The sequence below is a fragment of the Onychomys torridus genome, chromosome 1 (genome assembly GCF_903995425.1).
Source record: "Onychomys torridus chromosome 1, mOncTor1.1, whole genome shotgun sequence".
In the NCBI taxonomy this organism is placed as follows: Eukaryota; Metazoa; Chordata; class Mammalia; order Rodentia; family Cricetidae; genus Onychomys; species Onychomys torridus.
The window spans coordinates 9,608,669-9,633,780 of NC_050443.1; the positions used below are offsets into that span (position 1 = coordinate 9,608,669).

Below are 25,112 nucleotides of genomic sequence, written 5' to 3' on the forward strand. Positions count from 1 at the left end.
TCTTGGTTCAGGTTCAGGTTTATGGGTGGCAGGAATACCCAGGCCATGTTGGCAATCTAGCCATGGCATCTGTTTTGGACTAGTGATGTACGGCCTGGCTGCAACTCACCTTGATCGAACTGTCTTTGCAGACTTTCCATCTCTGACTTGTTCCCGCTGACCCGGTAGATGCCCTCAGTGCTCAGTCCTGTGGAGAAGAATATGCAGGTCCATGAACCAGAGCCAGAGGGCAGGACAGGAGCTGACTGACAGGAGCTGATGGGGAGGCTACCAGGTCCACTACAGTGAAGGGCAGGGCTAGCAGTGCTCTCTTGTTTGATGCTTCCCATGAACTCCACAGTACCAGGCCCCGCCCTCCTGTTACTTTAAAGGTAAGGGCTCATGTAGTTCAGGCTGGCCCTGAACACCTCATCTTCTTGCCTCCAGTTTCCAAGTGCTAGGACTGCAGGTGTTTGCTACTACATTTGGCTTAATACTTGCTTGAACTTGATATGTAGACCAGGCAAGCCTCAAACTCCAGAGATCCACCTGCCTGTTTCCTGAGCGTGTAATACCACACGCTACATTTTAATGTACAGTCTTGAGTATTTTACTAAAAAAACAAAACAATAACAACAAAAAACACCCAAAACAAACAAACAAACATCTATGTATGAATAAGAATTTTGGTACCAATGAAGGCCAGACGAGGGTTCTGGAAAACTGAACCAGTTTTTTTTTTTTTTTTTAAGAGCATCAGTACTCTTAACTGCTGAGTCATCTCTCCAGCCCCTTTTTTTCTAAAAAATAAAAAAAAATACTTAGTTTCGTGTATGTGTGTACATGTCACATGAGTGCAGTGCCCATAGTATACTGAAGGGGCATTGGAGCTGGAGTTATAGTTATGAGCTGCATGGAAGAGCAGCCTGTACTCTTTACCACTGAACTGTTTCTCTAGCCTGAGTGTTTTTCTGTTAAAAATAAAGATAAAAGGCAAGGCATGGTGTACATACCTGCAATCCTAGAAGGAGGAACAGAGGTAGAAGGATCATAGCACGTTCAAGGCTAGTCAGAGATACATAATGAGCTCTAGGTCTCCATGGCTGACAGAGTGAAACCCTGTCTCAGAAAGCCACAAAGGGCCTTGGTGAGACAGATCAGCAGGCAAATGTACTGACAAGGTTGACAGATTGAGGTTTTGGTTTTTTTTGAGACAGGGTTTCTCTGTGTAGCCCCGACTGTCCTGGAACTCACTCTGTTGACTCAAACTCAAGAGATCCGCCTGCCTCTGCCTCTGGAGAGCTGGGATTAAAGGCGTGCTCCAGCACCACCTGGCAACAGGAGTTTAATCCCCACAACCCACTTACCTCCATCCCCAACAAAATAAATAAAAAGGGCTAGAAGTTCAGTGCTAGAGCACTTGCTTGCTATGGGTGGGCTTCTGTCCCAGTGCCAGAGCCACAGAAAGCATAAAGGAAGGCGCAGTGTGCCTCACCTCAGCTGCTGCCTTGCTGTGCACTCAATAAGCTTTTCTTGATCCCCCAAGAAATGAAGAAACACCCTCCCTTCTTTCACATACAGAGCATCCTGTGAACTTTTCCTATATAATTCAGTGTGTTCATTATTTTTATAATATAGTTCTTAGAAGCAGGAGTGCAGCTCAGTGGTAGAGCACCTGCCCTGCCCTGGTTTGATCCCCAGCACCACAGAAACCAAAGCACAAAATAATAATGTCACGAACCATGAACTTAAAGATCCCAGTGTAACAATGACTCCAGAAACAGTTCCATCTTTGATTAGGTTCTCTCAGGCTTCCATAGGTAGAAAGCCTAAGGAGCTTTTTCTGGTGTTTCTGAAGTGCTGGGAAGGAACGGCCCAGGTCAAGTGCTCTACCACATCGCTCCCCCCGCCAAGCCTAGGTCTATTTCTTACTATTCATGCTGCTGATTTTCCTCTGCAGCGCTTCTCACTTTGCACTTGAAAGAGGTCTTTGAGTATTAAATGTTTGTTTTCCTATCCCCTTTCCTATTACTTTTCTTTTTAAAGAAAGTATTTATTTCTCATTCATCTTCTTTTTTCTCTCTGTAGCTTTGCACCTTTCCTGGATCTCGCTCGGTAGCCCAGGCTGGCCTCGAACTCACAGAGATCCACCTGCCTCTGCCTCCCTTCCGAGTGCTGGGATTAAAGGTGTGCACCACCACCACCACCGCCCGGCTCATTCATCTTTTCTTCTGATCAAGTGTCTGCAGAACAGCTCAGTGCAATGTTGTTCTATTCATTCAGTGGCCTGAGCAGTGGGACTCTAGATCAGTCCTCAGTAGCGGGAGGCACCCGTACTTGTCAGATCGGTTTATGAGCTGAGGAGCTGGTATGGTCCATTCACCCAGACACTCTTCCTTTGGCTACAGCCTCTTCAGCTCTGCTTGTTCTTTCTTCTCGATTTCTTCAGGATCTCCGCAGAGGTAAAGATCAGGCATAATCTCCCCCGGGTGCTCAGGAGATAGTGCTACCATGTGCTGAACTTCTGGGGCCATCAACCACCACATCAGACCCACCGAGTGACCTTGTTGCATGGGATGGCAATGTCCACATAGCAGGAGAACCTGTGTCACACAGAGCGGTAGTGGGCCGACTGATGTAAGACGCCTCAGGGAGGGGCTGGCAATCGGCCCTGAGGTCTGCCACCACCAGAAGTTGTGGCTTCCTGAAATTCCTGAAGGTTGCTTGGATCTGGTAAATCAAGGACATGAAGTCAAGTGGCCAGCGTTCCTGGAGATGTTGCTGCTGCCATCAGAGCTTCCCCCAGGTCTTCTGGATCACATGCAGATGCTATCATCTTCCCATCTGCTCCTCTTGGGAGCCACGGCTGCTGTCACCTATTTAGGTTCCTGCTGTGAGGAATGTAAGAAAAGGCTCCTCCACCACTGGCAGGACAGCAGACTGGATATGGTGTGAATTTTTAAATTAAGACAGGAGTCGAGAACAACATTGAGCTGGGCATGGTGGTGTACACCTTTAATAATCCCCACACTCAGGAGGCTGAGGCAGGCAGATGGTTCTCTGTGAGTTCTAGGACAGCCAAGGCTGCACAGAGCAACCCTGTCTTGAAAAACTACCAGCACCAGCACCATGAACAAAAACCCTAAACAAAACTTTGTGTGTCTGTGTATGGGTATGTCCGTGTGAATGCAGGCGTCCTTGGAGGTCAGACACATCATGGTGTGAGTGCTGACACTCAAACTTGGGTCCTCTCTTCTTTTCTAAGTGTTTTAAAAACTTAGTTACATTATGTGTGTGCTTTGCTTGCATGTATGTATGTGCATCACATAAGAGCCTGGTGCCCTCTGAGGCCAGAAGAGAGCCTTGGAGCCCACCACATCATCATTTTAAAAGGTTGTGAGCCACCATGTGGGTGCTGGGAACCAAATTTGAGCCCTCTGCAAAAACTGAAGCTCTATTTGAGACAGGGCCTCATGTACTCAGGCTGGCCTTTAGGTATCTCTTGCATGCTGTGTCACCAGAGGCCTTATACACGGTAGGTAAAATCCCTACATCTCCACCTTTTTCAAAAAACAATGCCGCCACCAACAAAGGCTGCCTTGACGACCATGGTGTCTCACTAAGTAAGTAGCCCAGGCTGGCCTTGGGCTCATGGCTATTCTTTTGCTTCCACCTCACTGGGTTTACGGCACATGCCATTAATTATGCTGGCATTAGTCAGTTTATGATGGACTCGTTCTTCAATGACTTACAAATGTTCTCAGACACATTTAAACTCTCTACCCATTTCACATCTTAGGTGACACATCACAAGTGTACAGATGGAATTGGACATAAGTTGACAAGCCCCGGATATGTGCCAGCAGTTTCCAGTTTCCATGAACTAGTCTGAAATCATTTTCTAAGCTCTCTTCCTTGTCTTGTCAGCACCCTTTAACATGGTGATATGATGGAGTCCTATGTCCAGGATAGAAAGGCACTCTTGGCACTGTACAGGAGCCCAGCAGCCTCCATTGGGTTAGGCATCTCCATCCTCTGCACAAGAGGGCAGAAAAGAAAGCACACATCGGCTGTCTGGAGATGAACCAGGGCGTGGGCTGCAGCTTCACTACAGGATCATTTCAGGGACGGCATATCTGAGAATAAGAGGCTAGCTCTACAACATCAATTAATCATCAGCTCAGCATTTCCTGTAAGCGGCCTGCCTGTTTGTTTTACCAAACCTCATTTTAAAATAGCAATCCTGCTGCTGTTGTACCCAATGCCATGGCGTAATTTAGGAAAGGTATCATTAGCCTAGTGAGCACTTTATTACAACTACCACTTAGAATCAATGAAAACAAACAGCGCTGAAAGCTGACTGTGCCTATCCTGATGGCTAACAGTGACCAGTGGCTGGCAAATGGGTGGAGACCAGGATGCAGGGTCACTTGACTAGGGCCTAGGACTACATAGAGAACAGAGGGGACTGAGCAGAGGCCCCTGCACATACACCAGAATCCAGCAGGTTAAGCTAGGATCATCACAAACATGGATAGAACATTCTAGGGTGACTAGTTAACACCTGCCACTAGTAGTGGCTGGTATGCATTGTGTCACTCTATCAGAGAACACCAAATGGAGACTGAGGCACCCTGCCTATCGTAAGTCTCCAAAGAGCCCTCTGCATCAAAGCTCATCTCACCCAGCAGCCTTCCGTCTTCTAAATGCCTCCATTGGCTTCAAACATTTTCTCTGGGTGCTGGAGAGAGGTGGACCCTGGGGCTGGTTGTGCAACCAGCCTAGCTAAAACAGTGAGTTCCAGATTCAGTGAGAAAGACACTCGCTGTGCTAACCTCTGGCCTTGGCAAGTCAGCTGTGTGTGTACATGTGTGTACACACACACACACACACACACACACACACACACACACACAGTTGACAACATCACTATTTTCAGAACAACTGCCATGTACAACAGTCTTGTTCCAACGGATCTAGGGAGCAGAGATATGACTAAGAATGGAAATTACAGGTTGGCAAATACTCTCTCAATACATAAAATAACCATTAATAGCCATGGAAGTCATTTAAAGAATGGTCCAGAACTTTTTACTTCCCTTCTTAGTGGATAAACATCTGACTGGGATGCTATTTAAGATTAGTATCTGGCCCAGGGAGATGGTACCCAACAATAATCGTAATAATGAGCCATGTTCTAATTGCTCCCTCAGAATGAGGCCCAGGTGCTCAGTGCTGGCTCTGCATCTGTACAGGAGTTCTCACAATATCCTTAAGGCAGGTTGCCACCAGTTCCACTGCACAGATGGGGACACCGAGGTTAACAGATGAAGTAGCATATACGAAGTGGGAAGCTTCCACAGACATGATCTTCATTAATCCTGTTGTATCCTACCATTTTAATGCACTCTGGCTCCCAGTTTTTGAAATGTAGCCAGCATCAAGAGTCGGGGAGGGGCTTGTACAGAACAGGCACCAACACCCTGGTTTGCTTTGGAGGGAACAACATTCCTAAATGTGGCTCTAGAAGGTGGCCATTCTAGAATTTAGTTCTCTCCACTACCTAAATTCCATGAGTATCAATGAAACCAGGGGGCAGTACAGGCAAAATAAAAAAAAAGATACTTCAGGAATAAAGCTTATTCAGGAAATGCTGTGACTGCTTTAAAAAAAATTACTTTAAATTGTTTATGTGTGTGCATATGAATGCAGTCCAAGCCACGTCTTGGGTCCCAGAAACCCAGGCCTCTGGAAAAGTAGCACACAGTCTTAACCACCATTTAAGCAATCTTCCCACCCACCCACAATTGCTTTTTCTATGTAACCAAGTCCTTAGGCACCACTAAATTTTTAACCATGGTCACATATGATATTGATTTAAAAAAAAAAAAAAAAAAAAGCCAGCCAGGTGTGGTGGTGTACACCTTTAATCTCAGTAGATTCCAGAGGTAGCTCGATCTCCATGAGTTCAAGGACAGTCTGATCTACATAGTGGGACCCTATCTTGACTACTGCCCTCACTAGGAAACAGACAAAAGCAAAATCTATTCTGTCTTTCAGTAAAAAATTACTATTGCTTTTGTCCTTTTGTCTATGACCAAGTGTGACATCGTGAACTTACTAAGTGTGCACATGGCGGGCAAATTACTTTGCAGAGTTTTTAGGCTTGCTCAAAAACTAGCTTGGCTATGAATGGCCCATTTTCACTCCTCAACCTTCCAGTTCCGGAGAGAAGCCAGCGGCATGATGTCTTACAGGAGCCTGAAAACTGTGGGGGAGAATTGGCTCTCGGCCTAATTCCCTCTTCCAACACAGGGTTTTTCTGCATAGCCTTGGCTAGCATGAACTCACAGAGATTCATCTGTCTGCCCCTGCCTCCAGAATGCTGGGATTAAAAGAGGCATACAGTACCATGCCCCGACTTCTGGGCAAAATTTTAATATCCAAATGAGCTTTTCTCTTCCCACTGGCAGCCCTCTTGGTCAGATGTCCTTCTGTAAGGCCCTTAGGAAAGGCTAGAGACTGTTCCTGCATAACCACCACTCAGTTCTTCTCATTTCCTTCTTAGCAATGAATCAATACTTCCTCCGAGACAAACTTGGAGTTGCTTATGTTTTTACTTTCTATATTTGGATATAAAAAAACCCCAGCACTTTAGCTTTTTCTCTCTCTCTTTTTTTTAAAAGTAACTAATGCTGCTAGTATGTCAGAAACAGACAGGATGGACAGCAAGAGTTACAGTGAACTTGCCTGAGGATTGGTCCTCTGGGGGCAGCAGTGGCTCTTCCTTTGGGATACATGTCCAGTCCGCCACAGCTGCAACTCCTGCAGAGGACCTGCTATGCACTGCCATCAACTCACCAAACAGGGGATGGGGTGGTGAGAGCTGGGCCCAAACCAAGAGCAAGCAAAAGCGCTACATCCCCTTCTCTGGGCACTGAAGGTACAGCCTCATCTTAGCAGAGTGGTTTGTGTTTAGAGTGACTATTATTCTAATTACCACTAGCAGGTGTGCAAGGGCACACCACTGAGTCTCACTGCCTGAGCTCCTCCATCTAGCTGCTTCCACAGTGTGCATTCTTTTTTGTTTTTGGAGATAGCGTCTCATGTATCCCAGTCTGGCCAGAGACTTGCTGTTTAGCTGATGGCTGATCCTGAACTCCTGATACCCCTGCCACTACTTCCCAAGTGCTGGGATTACAGACTATGACATCATGCATGAAACTGTAGCCTGTACTTTTTTAAAAGTTTAAAAAATATGTATGTGTATGAGTGTTTTGCCTTCACATATGTTTGTGTACCATGTATGTGCAGCACCCTTGGTCCAGAAGATGGTGTCAGATCCCTGGAACTGAAATTACAGATGATTGTGAGACATCATGTGAGTGCTGGGAACTGGACCTAGGTCTTCTGCCAAAGCAGCAAATACTCTGAATCACTAAGTCACCTCTCGAGCCCTGTAGCCTGAGCTGTCCTGGAACTCAACAGGTGTATGCCACCACCACCTGGCTTGTAGCCTGCACTTTAAACAAAGAATATGCCTGAAGGCACAGCCTGCATTTTGAAACAGCAGAAAGCACTCAGGAGGCAGAGGCAGGTTGATCTCTCTAGCTTGAGGCCAGCCTGGTCTACATACTGAATTCCAGGCCAGCAATGGCTAATTATTGAGATCTGTCTCAAAAACAAACATCCAACCAAAAAAACCAAACCCACACAAGTGTTCTCATTCAGCAATACATATACTAAAACTGGAATAATTCAGAGAAGATTAGCATGGCCTCTGCACAAGAATGACACACTGATTCATGACATGTCCCACATTAACACACACACACACACACACACACACACACACACACACACACACACACACACCCCCTTGGCTCACATCTGGCTCTGCCTTACAGCTGAGCTGGGCAGCTAAGAACAAACTGCCTGTGCATCCTCTGAGCCTGGAGATCTTCACGGAAATCAAGATAATTGTATCATTAGTAAGTCTGTTAAGAAGGTGTGAAAGCAGGGAGATGGTGTTACACGCCTTTAATCCCAGCACATGGGAGGCAGAGGCAGACAGATTTCTGTGAGTTCCAGGCTTGCCTGTTCTACAGAGTGAGATCCAGAAGAGTCAGGGATACACAGAGAAACCCTGTGTCGGGGAAAAAATATAAATATTAAGATAATATAAATCAAAGGCATACTGAAGTGATACAGAAATGCCAGTAACAGTCACAGTTAAAATGGCAACAATAATCTAACTTTCAGGTGACCAGATGGGCCAGACACCGTACTAAGCTCCTAACTAGAAGCAGAATGTCAAGTCTTCCCTCGCACTAACTCTGACATAGATTACTGCTGTTGTCATGGGTCTGTAAGCAGGGAGGTTTTCCTTTGGTTCACAGTCTCATGGTGGAGGAGTGTGGCGGGATTTGTCTGTGGTTCCATGAATGCGAAGCAGCTTGAGCTACATCTGGAGAGTCAGGAAGCACCAAGTGGCGGTTGATTTCCATTTTAATTTCTTTTTAAAAGGGTCTCATGTAGCCCAAGCTAACTCTAAACTATTTACGCAGCAGAGGATGACCTTAAATTTCTGATCCTCCTGCCTCTACCTTCCAAATGCTGGGATCACAGACAAGCGCTTATACATTATTTTTATTCTCATTTTTCAGAGCAATAGAATGCTCAGAGAGGCTAGGCTGTTTGCCCAAGGCCACAAAGCTGGCTAGCTGATGGAGCTGGGATGTGGCCAAGCTAATCTGGGTGTATTTCAGCTGATGGAGTATTTCAGCTGATGGAGCACAGAAGCATCATGCTATACCCAAAGAGGGCCTGACTCAAATGGCTACCAGGAATCCCCTCCCCAGCTCTACTTCAGAGATTCATCTGTACCTAAGGGAAATAGGTGCTCCTAGACACCCCTTCTCCCCAGCCAGTCCTGCTTTGCAGGCTTCCTGCTAGAGTCTGGAAAGGGTGGCAGGAATCCCACTCACCCGGTGCACTGGGTTCTCCACAGCCTTTTGCCTGCTGTGCAACTTGAGCTGCCTGTCCCTCCAGAGTCTCTGTCCATTGTCCTCCCTAGCTATGTTCCTCTGCCAACACCACACCCCGCTGCACACACTGCATATGACAAGCCTTGTATCAGCTGCACTGCAGGCAGTGTGACTAGACATTTCCAGTGCCATGGTACATCTGCACAGCATGCCATCAATCCCAGGACTGCCTGAGGAGGAAGGGCAGGGTGATATGAGGAAGACACAAAGTCCTTGCTCCCAGTTTGGGCATCAGATGGCTTGGACATCTGGGTGGGCTTGCTGTGAATTGTGAAGCAGGGCTTTTGGATGTAGTTCTGAGCAGAACACAAGCCCTGTGCTCCCCTGATGTCCAAGGGAACACACCCCAGGTCCTGAAGTGTGAAAAATGGGTATAACCCACAGTGGAGACAAACACATTTCTCTCTGAGGAACAGGAATGAAAGTTCCTAGCCACAGGGCAGCTCAGAGAGAATATGAGGTGCCCTCTCACTCAAGTGACTCCTACCCATATGAGCCTAGTGGCATAGGGGTAGTGCCAGTGTGATCCTGAGTGGAGCCGGTGTACTACTCCAAGGGAACTAACTCATGGATGAACAGACCTGTCAAAGCTACAGTCTCCTCGTGCCTGGCTGCACTGACTAACTACACCACTGTCATTGTCTCTGCATAGGATGCCAAACTCCCCAGAGCAGCCAGGTGGAAAAGCATCTCAGGGTCACGGACACACGTCTCCAAGGAGGGTAGAGGTTCCTGATGCACAGTGGCCCATGAAAGGAATCAAAAGTCACCAACCACAGCTCTGGTTTCTAAGGAGTGCTTTTCATAGTCAGAAGCCTCTGTGACAAAAGCAGGTCCCAGGCCCTGCAATCCAGAAAAAAAGAACCAAACTTGTCTATCTGTGGCCAGGGGAGGGGTGCTGTCACCTGACTTTACTCCAGTGTTCACAGGTTTTCTATGGAACATCCTTTGTTCCTGTCAACACTTCAGTTAACTTTGTGGCTAGACATAAGAAAAAAGTTCTCTGCTATAATAACATCACCTCCAAGGTGCAGCACTTATCAACTCTGGGGCCAAACCAGACCCAACACTTCCTATATCCTCTGCACAGACCCTTCCAGTTGTCCAGAGTTCTGCAGTAAGAAAAAAGAGCAGAGCAGGCACAAAGAAGGCAGAGCTGGGGAGAAGCGGGCAGGGTCCCCAACAGTCTGTGAGGGCCACTAGTGCTTTCTGATGGCTGTGTTTGGCATGCTTCAGCACCTAGAAAAGGTTCAGTGGCTATGAGAGAAGGGTTGATGTGCAAAATTTCTGGGGCAACAGGAGGGAGGTGGTAGGCGGCAGAAGGCCATCTTTCTATCAGCCATCATCTCTTCTGCACATACATGTGCAGCCTCCACCTTCCCCAAAGGCCTTCCTGCCTCCCTGGATCGAATGTCTTCATTAGTTCACTAGCTGCCATTTTCTGCTCTCCATCCTGGTTTTTAGCACAGGGCTATGACTTGTCTGTATCTGGGCTGACCCACAACAGGTGGCACTGCTCCCGGAGCTTACCTAAGTTCTTGGCCTCTTGGCCCCTTTGATACACTTAGTCTTCCCCGTCAACCTATGCGGGTCTTCAACATTTTTACAACTGGCCTTAAAGAGAGGAACAGGGCCTATGCAGATGAGGTTTCTTGTTTCTTGGCTCAGTGATGCCAAATGACCTACCTGCCCTCCTGCTGTCCTAGTCTCCCTCAGGAGAAACTAAAAGAGCTCTGCGCCAAGACTATTGTGCCCGTGTTGCCTACAGAGCATGAGCACTGAGCTGTGCTCACGAGAGTGGTGCACTCAGGACCCAGGAATGGCACACTGTGGGGTGGCAGCACCTGCCGGTACCCTCCGACTGCCACCACCAGGACTGGCAGGACACCGAACCTTCAGTTCTGGGAAAGTGCAAGTGAGAGGTCGGGAGGGTAACACTCCACCAAAGTAAGACGGAAGGATGAGATGGAGGGACAGACAGACACATCAAAAGCCAAGGCCAAAGGAATTCCCCAGATCCCAGCTAGACGGGGCATCAGGCCAGCTCTATGAAGGGACACTCATACAGGATAGCCTGCTGTCCCCATGACCCTGCTTGTCTTGTATGGTACAAGATCTCCTCTTTGTTCACTCAGGGCTGAGCAGCCTGTCTTTCTGATCTTCCCCAACACACTGAAGGCCAGGGCAGTCAAGACAGCCAGGCAGAATGGGCCTGTTGGAACTATGTTGGGGACTTGGGCTGACACCCAGACTATTTCTGTCTTGGATGGAAGGCAGGGTTACTTGGTGAGACACGCTCGACTTCTCTTTGGCTGCTGGGCTCTCCAGGCAGCATGCCAGGGCACGCTGTTCTGATCATGAAGGGCATTGGGTGCTGAGGAAATCCTCTAGCAAGGCAGAGTCACAAGCTAAATGAACTCCACTTATCTGGATCATGCAAGAGCTGGCGAGCTGACCGCCTGGATGTGTGGCAGTGAAGAATTTTTGGAATGTAAGCAACTTGTGTTTGCTTCACTTACAAGGAAGCAGAGAAACAGGAGGGTGATGAGGGACAGGTACGCAAAGGTAGGGGGAAAAAAGCAACCTAGAACAAGAGGTGATATTAAGGCACACAGAGTCCTCCAACCAGTGTATGAAATTACGTACCTTATATTCTAGCACCTTATTAGCAATGGAAAGGGCACAATGAAAGTGATCACTTGCAGAGAGCTTGTTAGTGTGTCCAGCCTTGTACTCTCTTACTATAGGCCACAGTGCATTTGGAGGGGACTCGAAGGGCAAAGAGCCCCATGAAAAGCAGCTCCAGAGCACGGGCTTAAATAGCTCATCTTGAGGCTCTCCCAAACAGCTCCATCACACCTAGTGAGGTGTGGAGGCTTCCTGAGTTAGAAAGAGCTCTGCTAGTCCAAGACTGTAAATCACGGTCCCATAGCTCAAAGCAGAGGAAGACCTGCAATGATTCTCTGAGCAGCCAGTGCCCAAAGGACTCTGAGTATTTTGTTTCTATTGTAAAAAGGGCTTAGTGCAGCTCTGAGAGATTAGCTCATGCACAGTGAAGCCAGTCTATGAGGAAGACGACTATGCTGATGAGGACCGGGCTCCTCCCAGTGCACTTTTCAGTTTCAAGTCACGGCCTTGGTCTCCTTGTGGGTTCCCCTCAGGGGCTGGAAGAAGCCCACCTCCAAGGTATGGGATGTAGGAATACTGAGGAGAAGCTGGGCAGGGTGTGTAATAGGTGTCTGGTACAGGCTTCTAAATGCTCGGGAAACTGCCTGCTAACGCTGGGAGGCAGGCTCTCAAGCACAGAGGAACTATGTATCAGGAACACAGCCCAGTGCTATCTGGCCTGATTCTATTTTCCTGCAAGGCTCTAAGGTTCTACCTAATCCTTATCTGGCCTCCGATAATCCAAATCATGGCAGGTTAGGAGGACAATGAACACACCTCTTTCTGGATCTGGTTTTCCCAGAAGGACAGTAGAGGTGACAGCTCTCAGGGATGTGAGGAGGACAGAATGAGAATCAGGAAACCCAGAGCCTGGCAGGTGAACTCCAAATCAGCACTGGGCATGTGCTGCCCTTAAATGTCCACAGGTGCTATTCTTGTCTCATGCAACAGCCAAGGAAATGGGAACCCAGGGAAATGGAGGAACTTGCTCAGAGCCACTCTGGCCATGTTGCCCGCAGATGCTGCGCTGGCACCTTGTTCACCAAAGGTGCTGTGCAATGTGCTAGGTCCAAATAAAGTGCATTTCCTAACTGGATTGGGCAATCTGGGAGTTCACCAACAGCTGGGAGGAGTCAGTTCAGGCAATAGTTGGCCTTTTGTCCTGTTGTCCCCCATCAGGATGACACTGTAGTTTGCTCTGTTAGTTATAGAGCTGAAAATATTTGCATGTCTAAACTCTTAGCAGCTATTTTCCATTTCATAGCTTGGTGGAATTTTCTGGAGACTAGTTCCAGGAAAAACTGGGCTGGTCTTTTCTGAACTGTGTATCACACTCTCAAGTGCTGCATAATACTGGACATCTATTTCTCAAGATCATGTGGAACCTGGTACAGGAGTGTGCTACTGAGGGGAGATAAATTGAAGCTCTTTTCAAAGTCCAACACTGCCAGATCAAAGTCTGTGTAGATACTTGTATTCATTCTGTTACATGGAGGTGAGATGTGGGAGGTAAAGCCAAGGGTGAATCTGGCACTCTGCTCAATAGTTACTGTCCCCATTATCCATGTTTATTGTCAGTATACTTGGTCACTGACTATATTTTAGAAAGGATGCAGCTGCAGGAATGGCACTCAGCACTAGTAGAGGTTGGCATCAGGTCACTGGGACTCCATCAGGCCTCCCTTCTTGGAAAGCTGTGAAGAGCAAACTACAATTCATAGGTTCAGTCACCCTGACTCCTTCCTCTTGGGGTTTCACTGATCTCTTTACAACACTATGCTCTTTACCTTTGAAGACAAGGATCCCTGTCTACCCTGAACAAAAATCAGTATTCCACAAACACTTTGGCCAGATAGTATGATGGTCCACATTCATTGATAGCTAGACTGGATTTACTATCACCTAGGAGACAGGCTTAATGGAGGTTGAGAAGATCCACTGTGAATGTGGATGGCACCATCCCAAGGGAAAATGGAAGAGGCAAGCTGAGCGTCTGCACTGGACATAATATAGTTAACCGTGTTACACGTCTCATCAAACTGCTTTTGTCACAGCCATGAGAAAAGTAACTAATACAGACAGTGCCCATGGCAGGTGGAGACATCCCTTGTTTTCATTACCAGAAAGAAGGATGTAAACATTTTGTAAGTGTGGGCATGACATCTCCATGGTGACTTGCAGGTTCAGATCTCCAGAAGCTCACCCCAAACACCTAACCAAAAACACCAAGGTAAATACATGTGATCAGTCTTCCAAATGAAAGGTGGCTGGGGTCTGACAATCTGCCATCCCCTTGCTCTGCACTATGCTGGGGACTCCATAGAGCAAATGCTTAAGCAAACTCTAAAGACAGCCCTAGAGCAGCAATACCTTGTGACCCAGACCAACACTGTCTTCCTCCCCAGTCCCCAGTGCTCCAAGAAGTGAACAACACCGTGAGCAGGCCTCTTCTCTGGATCCATCTCAAATCAAACAAGCAACTGTAGACTCAGTGAAAAGTGACCAACCCTAGAGGAAAATACCTCTTTATTTACCCTCCATTTACTGTTACTACCAACCAACAGTTCATTTCTTCAACTAATTCAAACTATACATCGTAACAGCTTTCCTTCCCCGCCCTCAGCATATCCAGAAAAGTCCATCATTCATTCTACAGCTCTTGTATCAGCCCATGAAGAAACTGTCCCCATAAGCACATACTCTGAATCCCTGCTTCCCTGCAGCTGCTACCCTGCCTTCAGAATGGACGAGTTTGCCTACTTTGGACATTTCATGTAAATGGGAGCATACATCTTGGTTTTTGTGACTGGTCTATTTCACTGACTGCACTGTTCAACAAGATTTGAGGTAATCCATTCCATTCCCTCTATGGCCAAGTGACAGGCTAGTGTATGGATGGATGCTATTGTGTTTTGTTACCAGGCATGGGTTGCCAGTTAGGCAGTTACTACTCTGGCTATTATGAATAACAACCCCTCATACAGTATTTTATTGCTTTCTTTTCCAGCCTGAGGCAGATCTTGGACTCTCTTGTTAGCTCCCACCTCGAAGACACTATGTTTCCCATCAGCCTGTCCTAGCTGATACCCTTTCGTTCTGCTGGCTGCCAGCTACAAGTCTCAGGCGGGCTCCCTGTCTGCAATCTTCCCTTACCCCCACACCAAAGACATAGGGCCTTTGTTCCCACCAGATACTGAAACCTTGATTAGGACCTTAGTATGATATGCATCACCCCCTCTCCTTTTCCATGTACATAGTCCACATCTCCACAGCTAAAGAGAGCTTTTGAGGGATGGGGGTCTTTTGAATGCGCTACACTATTCAGTCATTCATAGTCATTTACTAGAGTCTTGTGCATTTGGCTTAAAGGAGACAATGAGAAGCCAGTCTCTTCTCTCGAGGAACTTAGGGCCTATTGAGGAGACAAACAGTAAGGCTCTCGTACATAGAGTGTGTGTAGAGAAAGGTGCAGGGCACAACAGACGGTCAGTAGGGCTCTGGCTTGGAGGGCAGGCCAGAGACGCGTTCCAGGTAGGACTTTTGAGGGATGGCAGCAGTTCTGATAGTGACTTTAAGTTAGGGGTGAGAAGGCAGCAGACTCCGTTTGTCCAGGATGATGGAGAACGCTGACGGGGGAGTTGATATAGGCTCTGCTGATGTTAGAAAGACACTGCAGCAATTGGGAGCTGGGAAGACGAGACCAGAAGCAGAGAGACCGCTCAGTAAGAAGCTTTGCTAGTAAGTCAGGACAGAGGGAGACTGACGCCGGAGGCAGGGGCCACATTCAGGACCCCTGCTGCAGGAAGACACAGCAGCACTGACTAAGTTGACAGCTGCTGGAGTGATTCCTGGGTCAACTGAGGCAGGCCAGCAGCAACTTCTCCCACATGGCCCCCTCCTCCAACCCAACCTCCAAAACCTGTCTTCTCACTGGACACGATGGGAAAGTGAGAGAGGAAAAAATTATTTTCCAAGACAATCTTTAACAGACCCACCTATAAGAGTGTAAGTGCCCCAGCACCCTGGTGGTATGGCCATCCTTAGACTCTAAAGAAGAGCCCGCAAAGATCTGAGCAACCCCAGGTGCTGCAGGCTGGCCTTCAAAGGATGAGAGTAGTATCCGTCTCTATCTGCCACCACTGACTTGCACTAGTCCACCTTTCCCTCTTAGAAGATTCTCCTACCCTCTGTCAGAGGTAAGCCTCTACCCAAACATGCCTGCTTCCTTCCTTCCTCAAGTTTCAAGCACCAAAGGCCTGAAGCCACACAGAAACTCCTTTGATACATCAGCTGGCTCTAAGACACACCATTATTCTTCCAGAGCTCAAGGTGTGAAAGATACTATCATATGGGCACAGCCTCCCCTGTGCCAATATTACCCTAAGGCCAATCTTGGCAAGAGACAGGCTCTTAGCTGCTGTGGCTAGAAAGGAAACCTAGACTCCCTACAACTCCCAGGCCTTAGCTATATAATGAAGAGTTGGGTCAGACGCTTAACCAAGACTTTTATGTAAGGTAACATTATGTCCAGCAGTTTACAGAGGTATACGGTGATGAAGTCTCAGGCTGACCACAGCCATAGGTCAACAGAGATGGGCATGTATGAGATTTAACCACAAGAGCCCATGTCTCCTCAGCTATAGACAGCTGCGCAGTGTGACTTGTAACAACATCAGACAAATACACACCTTTCAGCTGCCAGCTGATTAAATTAGCTGATACATCCAGACAAAGAAAGACTATACTGAGGAAGGGAAGGTGTGGGTGAGGAAGGAGGAACTAATTTTTATGGTGCTGGGGATACAACCCAGCTCGCACACTGAGCTACACTCTAGCCCTTTCATAGCCATCTGAGCATAGGGAATCTCCACCCAGTATTATCCACTTCTGTTTTCTAACTGCTAGGGACTGCAAACTGTGCCCTAGTCACTCCCTCACACACACAAAAAGCAATGACAGATCCAGAGCTAAGACTTGAATGTATTCTGACACTGACACATAATCACCTTGCCACCATCCACAACAGTCACAAGGTTCTAAGGTCACAGAGCAAGCCTGAATCTAAATGAATGTATCATCTATTCTAAACCATGCCTACAATAACTCAAACCACACCCCCACACAAAGATCAAAGAGGAAACCATTTTAAATGATTTTTGTTTTTCAGTGACGACCAGGCAATCATTCTACAACTAAGCTACACTCCCAGCCTCTCAATGGTAGATTCTACGCAGGAGGCTCTACCATTGAGCCATGCCTCTAATCTGTTCCTGCCGGGGTCTAGGCAAGCACTTCTGTCCTCAAGCTGTGCTCTGATCTCTCCATGTATGTTGTGGTACTTTCATATCCTGTGCCACAAAGGAGCATGGGGAGAGACTGCATGTCAATAATACAGCAATTTCTATTTTCTGGAGGAAAAAAGTAAAAGAAAAAGAGAACTTATAGTCCTTTCCTTCAGAGATCACTCTAAAGATACAGCCTCCCTGCCCCAAACACAGGAAGTATGAACCAGTGATGGTCAGATTAGGAGATACATGACTACTGTCAAGAAGTCTGCTGAAAGGTAATCACAGGATGGAAAAGAGCAGATGCCTCTACAACAGTAAATATTGCAATCGTCCTTATTATTAAAAGATCTACCTACCACATTCTTTTCATCTAGCCTACACCCATTTTAATGTTTTCCAAACTGGGCAGATTTAGTGTTAATGCCTAAGCCCCCCACTACCACCCATCTCAGCCAACTTTAAGAGCAACTATGGAGAAGGCAGCTTGGGATAGATTAGAAAAGTGTTCAGGGGCTAAGGAAATGGCTTAGCAGATAAAAATCAATCCCCTAGAAGTCACATAAAACAGCCAGATACAGCAATGTGCATCTCTAAGTCCACCACTACTTTGAGATGGGATGTGGAGAATGCCTTGGTACCTCCCAGGCCACCCAGCCTGGAGTACATAATGCATCAGTAGAATCAGAGCCTGTACCTCAATATGGATTCCTGAAACTTGTTCTCTGACCTTCATATTCATGTAACAGTGCAGATGCACATGCATACAGCACATAGAGAGAAACTATGCTTAGGCTGAACAGAGTGGTACAAGCCTGTAATCTCAGCACTTAGAAGAGAGCCTGTGGCAGGAGCATTGACAAGTTCATGTCTGTCAGAATCAGTAAGTGAAATCCATTCCTACTTTGGGATTTCTACTTTGTTTTTCCTACTCTATCACCATACACCTTGTTGTTCTAGCATGATATGCTAGGGCCGTGCTGAAAATCATCTCAGAAGACTTGTGGACTTAGGGTCCTGTAGCACCTTCTAGTTAGAAGAAAACACAGGCTTCTCTCTTCTCAGAGCAGCCAGCCACAAGTGGACACCTCTTACAGACCAAACTGCTCTGCAAACACTGTCTTGCTGTCACAGCCCAAATGCTGGCTCCTGACAACCACAACAGAAGAAAGAGTTCTCTGTTGTTTTAAACCTGCAAAATAGATCACCAAACACAAACACCAATTGTAGTTTCACTTATCAGGAGCTCTGAACCACGCACTAGAAAGGTCTCATTTCAACCAAACTGCTGCTGACGTGAAAAGATAAACTGTGTTTTGTTGTGTTTTAAGATGTCAGGAGGTCACTGAACTTAAACAGCTGAAGGATTCCAGCCAAGAGCTAAAGTACCCAAACCAGGGTGAAATCACAAGGTCTTGTGCCATCTCTGTTTGCAAAAGTGGGGTTCCATTATCCAATTCCCAAGTCATCTTCCATTTCAAACCAGCTCAGCAGCTGAGAGCCAGGCACTATACAAAAGAGTACCTTTATCTTCTCTGCCTGGGGTTCTCAAGTATACACCTCCCATCTCCATCCCCGTCTTGTCCTCAACTCCCATTCCTGTTGACCCAGTTCTCTGCTGTGGTCACATAGGCACAGCATCTCTTACTGAGGCTCGGGGAGCTGGGGCTGGAGAGGCCTCACGTGTTCTGACAACGTAGTTTGTGGTGAGGTCCTCCTCCTGGCCCGCAGAAGACCTCCTTCTTGCTGTACCCATCCGTGGTCTGAAGAGAGCAAGGACAGGTAAATTCTTCCGTGTCTCTTCTCATGAATGGCAACAGACAAGACACATAACCCACCTACAAAAGAGGTGTGCTATCCTCGCAGCCTTCCAGAGTGGAGGGAAGGGACATGGCCATCAGACAGGGGGAGGTGATGAGCAATGATGTGCAGGCATGGCACGGAGAGGGACTGTGTAAAGACATCAAGCTCGGGCAGACGAGCTCCACTCTCCCAGGTTAAGCTGCGTCCTTCCATCTGGGACTGCAGGTCTGGGGGATGTAGGCTAGCAACGGGAGGGACCAGGACCTCTATGCCTTCTCTCCTTCCAGAGAAGGAACAGAGCGAGACATGGAGAAAGGCAGCTGCAGCAAGAGCCCTTGAGCCCTCTGGAGTCAGGCATTCTACACAATGGCGGAGCTGCTTTACTAGAAGGAAGCCAATCCCACCTCTCCACTCAAAGCCCTCAACCAACAGTGACCTTCCTCAGAATGCCCTGGGCTCTGCCAACAATACCCCAGTCTCAGGACATTCCCACTTACAATCTCTCTGTCTGAAGGACATAGAATGACTCCAATTTTCACCACTTTTACCCTCCTCAAAGGCAACTCAGCCTAATGTGGTAGCACATACCTGAAATCCCAGCACTTGAGGAGGAGTCAGAAACAAGGATATCTCGAGTCTGGAGTCAGCCTAGGCTACATAGTGAGTATCAGATCATCCAGAGCTGTAGTATAAATTTCTCTGGTCCCGCCTGGCCCTGTGGTCCACCCAGGACTGTGGTCCCGCAGCTGCTTATAAAATAATCACCCAGAGGCTTAATATTATTTACAAACTGTATGGCCTATGGCAGGCTTCTTGCTAGCTAGCTCTTTCATCTTAAATTAACCCATTTCTATTAATCTATGTTTTGTCACATGACCATGGTGTTACTGGTCTGCTGGCATCTTGCTGATCCCTGAGCGGCGGCTAGGCGTCTCTCTCTGGTCCCTGGAATTATCCCATTACAGAGCTACATAGCAAGATCCTGTATCAACAAACCAATCAATTAGCAAACTAATCTATTCAAAAGCCTATTTCCCTAACCCTTATTACATGAAACACAGAGGCTCGATCCACAGAGTTCATATTCCTGGGAGAGGCTTCATTTATTTTCTCTGGAGTACTAATGAGACCCTTCCTATTTTACTTATTATCAAGCATTGCCCTCCTCTTGCTCCACTGTACCATATGCTACAGAGGGGCAAGGAGTTGTGTCTGTTGTCCAGCAGTGAATGTCTAGTCTCCTGAACACAGCACCTGGTACGAGACGCTCTACTTGCAGAGCCTTCTCTGCTCTGGGCCCTCTACTTTGACTCTCTGGAGCAGGCAGAGAAATAAACACACAAGAATGAGATAAAATGGAGCCATGAGACCTCTGGGGGAAACCAATTCCTAAGTTACATGGCAGGCCTGGACACCAGGGAGGACTGTGAACAGAAGACCAAATCCTAACTACAAGAATGAACAGCAAGAAGTTCAAAGTGAAAATCACAGCATGGCTGTAAAAGCTCCCCACTTCCTGTTCTGCAGTTGACTGAGCTAGGCAAGCATCTCACACAGAATTTCTCAGAATCAGTCCTAAGAGGTAGGTAAGGAGGCTTTGTAGACAGGAAGCAGTTGAGTCTACATACACAGTAGAACTGGGATTTTAAAGCAATTACATGGGTTCCAGAGTCCATGCTGACCCACCCGAGATGGTCTCTAGCAATTCATAAACAAGTGTCCCCCAGGCAAGCTACTCTCTGTGTGGAGTAGCCTATTCTGGACCCTGAAAGCTGGCACCTCTGTGCAGGGGGGTACATAAGGGTGCAGTATCCTGGACAAAGTCAACAGAAGCAGCAATGGCAATGAGCTTACTACTTATGGCCACTAGCTACTGTTACAAGGTCTGTAACATGAGTCATCCTACTGACTCAAAGTGCTTTAAACATTAGTCCCATTTTATAGCCAGGGGAGTAAAGGCAAGGCAAAGTTAAACATTTGCTAGTAAGCAGCAAAGCCAAGGCTTGCCTTGAAGTTCATACTGTACAGAATATTCACTAGAAAGAAAAACACCACCAAAATGTGTGGAATGTATAGCAGGGGCCTGCCTGTGCTGAGGGCCTCTGCAGCAGATCCTCTGTTAATGACAGCAGTATTCCATGCCCTGCCCCCACAGGGATGCTCAGTTGGCCCTGAAGTGTCTGTTGCAAGGCTGTCTCCCAAAGGCCTCTATCTAATGGCAAGAGCTGTTCCCTGAAGATGTTCCCATCAATTAGAAGTGAAACCTGAATCTGCTGTACAGAAAGCACTCGACATATTTACCCAGGCAAATGAGCTCAGGGGAAGGTCACAGTTCTGAGTCTTTCTGGGAGTTGCCTCTGACTAGGGACATAATACTGAACCACATACATAAGTGTACAGGGAGTGACAGGAGCGTGGCTGCAGGCCACTGGATTGCTAGAGCTTGCTTCCTAACTTGTCTTCCCATACCACCTGACAGCTGCATCCACCCCATGGAATACAACTCGGTACCCTAGCATTGCCCACTAAATGGTAGACTGCCACTCTGCCAAGAATGACAGAAGCTAGGCACAAAACCACAGAAATGACTGTAGAGTGAGGGCCACTGTGGTGGCAAGCAGGTGGATGCACCACAGTTTGTTCTTTCACCTGCTGAGGGATGCCTGGGTTCTTTTCAACTTGAGGCTCTCTGGAATAAAACCACTACAAACTGTGGCGTCTAAGTCTGGGTGAACATATGTTTTTTTATTCCTCTTGGGTAAATAAATACCTAGAAGTAAATGGTAAGTGTGTATTTAACTTTTTCATAGTGTGCCAAAGAGCTCTGCAAAGCCACCCACCTTCCCTATGCCCCTTGGTGGTTTCTGTGAGGGTGCTAACTGCTCCACCTCCCTGCCAACAGTTGGTCCTGGCAGTAGCTTTATTCCCTAATGACTTTAAACCCCAATCACATTCTGTGTTGATTAGTTATAGATGTATGATTATGTCTGTCTCTCCCATCCCAGACATGATGAGAGTAATCCAAGTTCAACACAGTGCTTAGCACACAGAGCAGGTACTTAATTAATAAAAACATTCACTGAGGCCGGGTGGTGGTGGCACACGCCTTTAATCCCAGCACTCGGGAGGCAGAGGCAGGTGGATCTCTGAATTTGAGGCCAGCCTGGTCTACAGAGTGAGTTCTAGGACAGGCTCCAAAGCTACACAGAGAAACCCTGTCTCGAAAAACCAAAACAAACAAACAAACAACCCAAACCAAACATTCACTGAATATAGACTGGATGAAATCTGCCAACTCCACCAGCAGATTATTTTTAGACCCACTCATGAGTTCTCAGAAGTTTCTATCTCTCTACAAGTATGTGGCCCTGTATCTGGGACTTCACCACTCAGGCACGCCTGACCAGTTATGCTGCTGCCCAGCGAGGTCCAGTGTCCGCGAAGACTAGCTAGGACAGCACCACTTGTTTCACGGAACCACTAAAGGACCACACATTGCACCATCACCAAGGTAGGGTGGTACGATTTCATCCTAGCACTTCCCATCCAAGTTTTTTTTTATTTATTAATTTAATTTTTTGAGATAGGACTTCACTATGTAGCCTTGGCTGGCCTATAACTCATTATGTAGACCAGGCTAGCCTTAAACTCACAGAGCTCACCTGCCTCCTTGAGGTTGTGCGTGTCACAACCACACCTGGCCCACAAAGAGCGTTTACAAATGAACGGGTTTCAGTTGCAGCGTTGCACCTAACTCGGAGCAGCCCCACAGGGATGCCAGGTTGTCTGAAGGTTTGTGCATCACTGCTCCTGAGATCAGGGGATGGGAACACACACACTGCCATTTCTTCTTTTTTTTGGGCCAGTGATGCTAAGTACTGGGATGACACCAAGGTCTTCCCAGAAGGACTACAAGGTTAAGCTGTCCCTGCCCCATCCCAAGGGCCAGCTTTCCACCACACCCAGGTTTTTCAAGCAATAAAACAAGCTATTGTAAAAGGCAAACAGAAACACAAAGTTCCTAAAACAATGACAGCTCACACCAACATCTGCAAACAGGTACAGATTAGAAAGTGGGCTGATGGGTATGACAGCAAACCATTTTTGGCATTATTATTTGACAGATGCCAGGCTTCTTTGGCTTCAGGAATTTTTTTTTTTTTTAAGTCCATAGGAGCTAACTAAAATTAAAATGTACTAACAGGGTGCTGGAGAGATGGCTCAGTGGTTAGGCGCAGTGGCTTCAAGAGGACCCAGGTTCAATTCCCAGCACTCACATGGTGGTTCACAACTGCCTGTAAGTCCAGTTAGAGTTCTGATGTCCTCTTTTGGCCTCCTAAGGTACTGTACACACATAGCACAGACATACATGCAAGCAAAACAGCCATATGTATAAAATAAAAACAATGAAGTTTAAAGAAAAACATAACAACAGATTTGGGGTCTACCAGTTATATGCACAGAATGGCCTGAGTATTATGATTCCATATGTCCAATGGGTACCTCCTGACCATGAAACCACTTCACTATTCCCCACAAAGCTGCCTGCCATGCTACAGGGCTAAGGACTGGGTACCTCTAAGAATGCAAACCAGTAAGAAAAGACTAGCAGATGGGAACACTGAGTATCACTTTACCCCCACCCATTCTCGGAGAACAAGGTTGGAAGTCACAGGAAGGTTCGGTCTCACACATTACTCTATGCCAAGAGAACCGTTTAGTTAAGTGGCTCCAGATGAAGCTGTGTCAGAGGCGAGCAACAACTGCTATGGCAAGTGCCAGGTCTTGAGCATCCGGGATGCACTGGTGAGCAAGGGGCCCTTGAAAGCTCCCTCATAGGTTCCTGTGATATACAGCATGGTCATTTTCTGAACCACAGGAAACCTTGATTCAAACCTGACTGGAGACCCAGGTTTTGAAATTTATTTAATTAACCAGGGCAATTCCAAATCCAAGCCTTAGTCTGAGCAGGTACTCTCAGAACAGCAAGGTTCTAAAATTGACCCCTCACCTCACTTCCAGACACATAAACTGTGCAGAACTGAATACTCCTACTTCCTGTCATGAAGCAGGGAGCTCAATTAACTTGGCCAGTATTCTGTTACTTAGGAGTCACATAGGCTCCTCCACAAGGGAGCAGTGACTCTCCAGCCTCAACCTAGTTTCCACATAATGAAGCCAAGGGCCAGGGAGAGCATATGACAGAAAGACAGGCCCAGCCTCCCCACCACATAGCGACTCTCATGGAGGTCCCTGAGCAGCTGTGGTAGTCACATGCCCTCTTCCAGCCTTTCCATGTAACAGGAGCGGAGAGGATGAAAATCTCACACCCTATTAGCACAGTAAGCACAGAGGCTGACCCTGCAGCTGCCTAGCAGCATCTGAAAATCAATGCGAGAGCTCTTCTAACCACTGGCCACTGCCTCAGCACAATGCAATTTCAGGCAACATGAAACAAAAATAAAGGAACTGGTCATGAAGAAAACAAGAACAAACCAGAATCAATCCACACCCATGATGTTCCAAGTTTATGTAAGGAGGAAAACATAGGAAGAGCTTCAACAGAAGCTGGGTCATAAATAAAACAGCTGGAATGACAGTTTTCACGTGAGAAAGCCACAATCCCAGCATGTGGGAGGTGGAGGCCAAAGGATGAAGAATTCACAAGTTCATCCTCACTGAAGTAGCAGGTTCAAGGCCAGCCTGGGCTCCATGAGAACCTGCCTCAAAAACAAAACAAAACAAACAACAACAAACTCCACAATTTTTTTTGAGACTGGGTTTCTCTATGTAACAGCCCTGGCTGTCCCGGAATTCACTCTGTAGACCAGGCTGGCCTCAAACTCACAGAGACCCGCCTGCTTCTGCCTCCCGAGTGCTGGGATTAAAGGTGTGCACACCACCACTGCCCGGAGAACTCCACATTTAAAGGACTGGGATGGCTTTAAGTCGTCCTGATTTGCATACTGGTAAGTCCTTCTTTCACCACAAGGTTCTACTCTGCTGTCTATGCTGCTGCTGGCTGTGCCCTGGTTAGGCTGAGAGGTGGGTGGGTGGGAGTATCGTGGGCCCTGAGGCTGAGGTCTGAGCTCTCAAGCCCTGCCTCTAAAATGCAAAGTGCAGTGCACTGTTTTATCTGCCAGGGCCATGTGTCAGAGTGCCAAGATGAAGGGGACAGATTCGGAAACTGGGGATACAAGTTCTTTTGACGGTGGTCTGACTCTGACAAGGTTTGGTGGGATGTTGTTTCTGCTTGTCTGGGAGAACTTGCCTGGGCTCTATACTGCAGTTATAGGACTATTCCACCCATGAGTGAAGAACAAGAGAGCTG

At 47.2% G+C, this 25,112-nt stretch overlaps 1 protein-coding gene and 1 non-coding gene across 2 annotated transcripts in view; one reads left to right on the plus strand and one right to left on the minus strand.

Annotated features, from left to right (window-relative positions):
- The window catches only part of Arhgap35 (Rho GTPase activating protein 35), a 109,255-nt gene that overhangs the window by 12,616 nt on the left and 71,527 nt on the right, over nt 1-25,112 (minus strand). Inside the window, exon 4 of the mRNA XM_036180194.1 lies at nt 110-187. Coding sequence (XP_036036087.1) covers nt 110-187 — 78 coding nt within the window. The remainder of the gene's footprint in view (nt 1-109; nt 188-25,112) is intronic.
- Nucleotides 7,697-7,804, plus strand: LOC118576823. Its single transcript, XR_004944032.1, has one exon. It is a non-coding gene; the product is annotated as a U6 spliceosomal RNA (small nuclear RNA).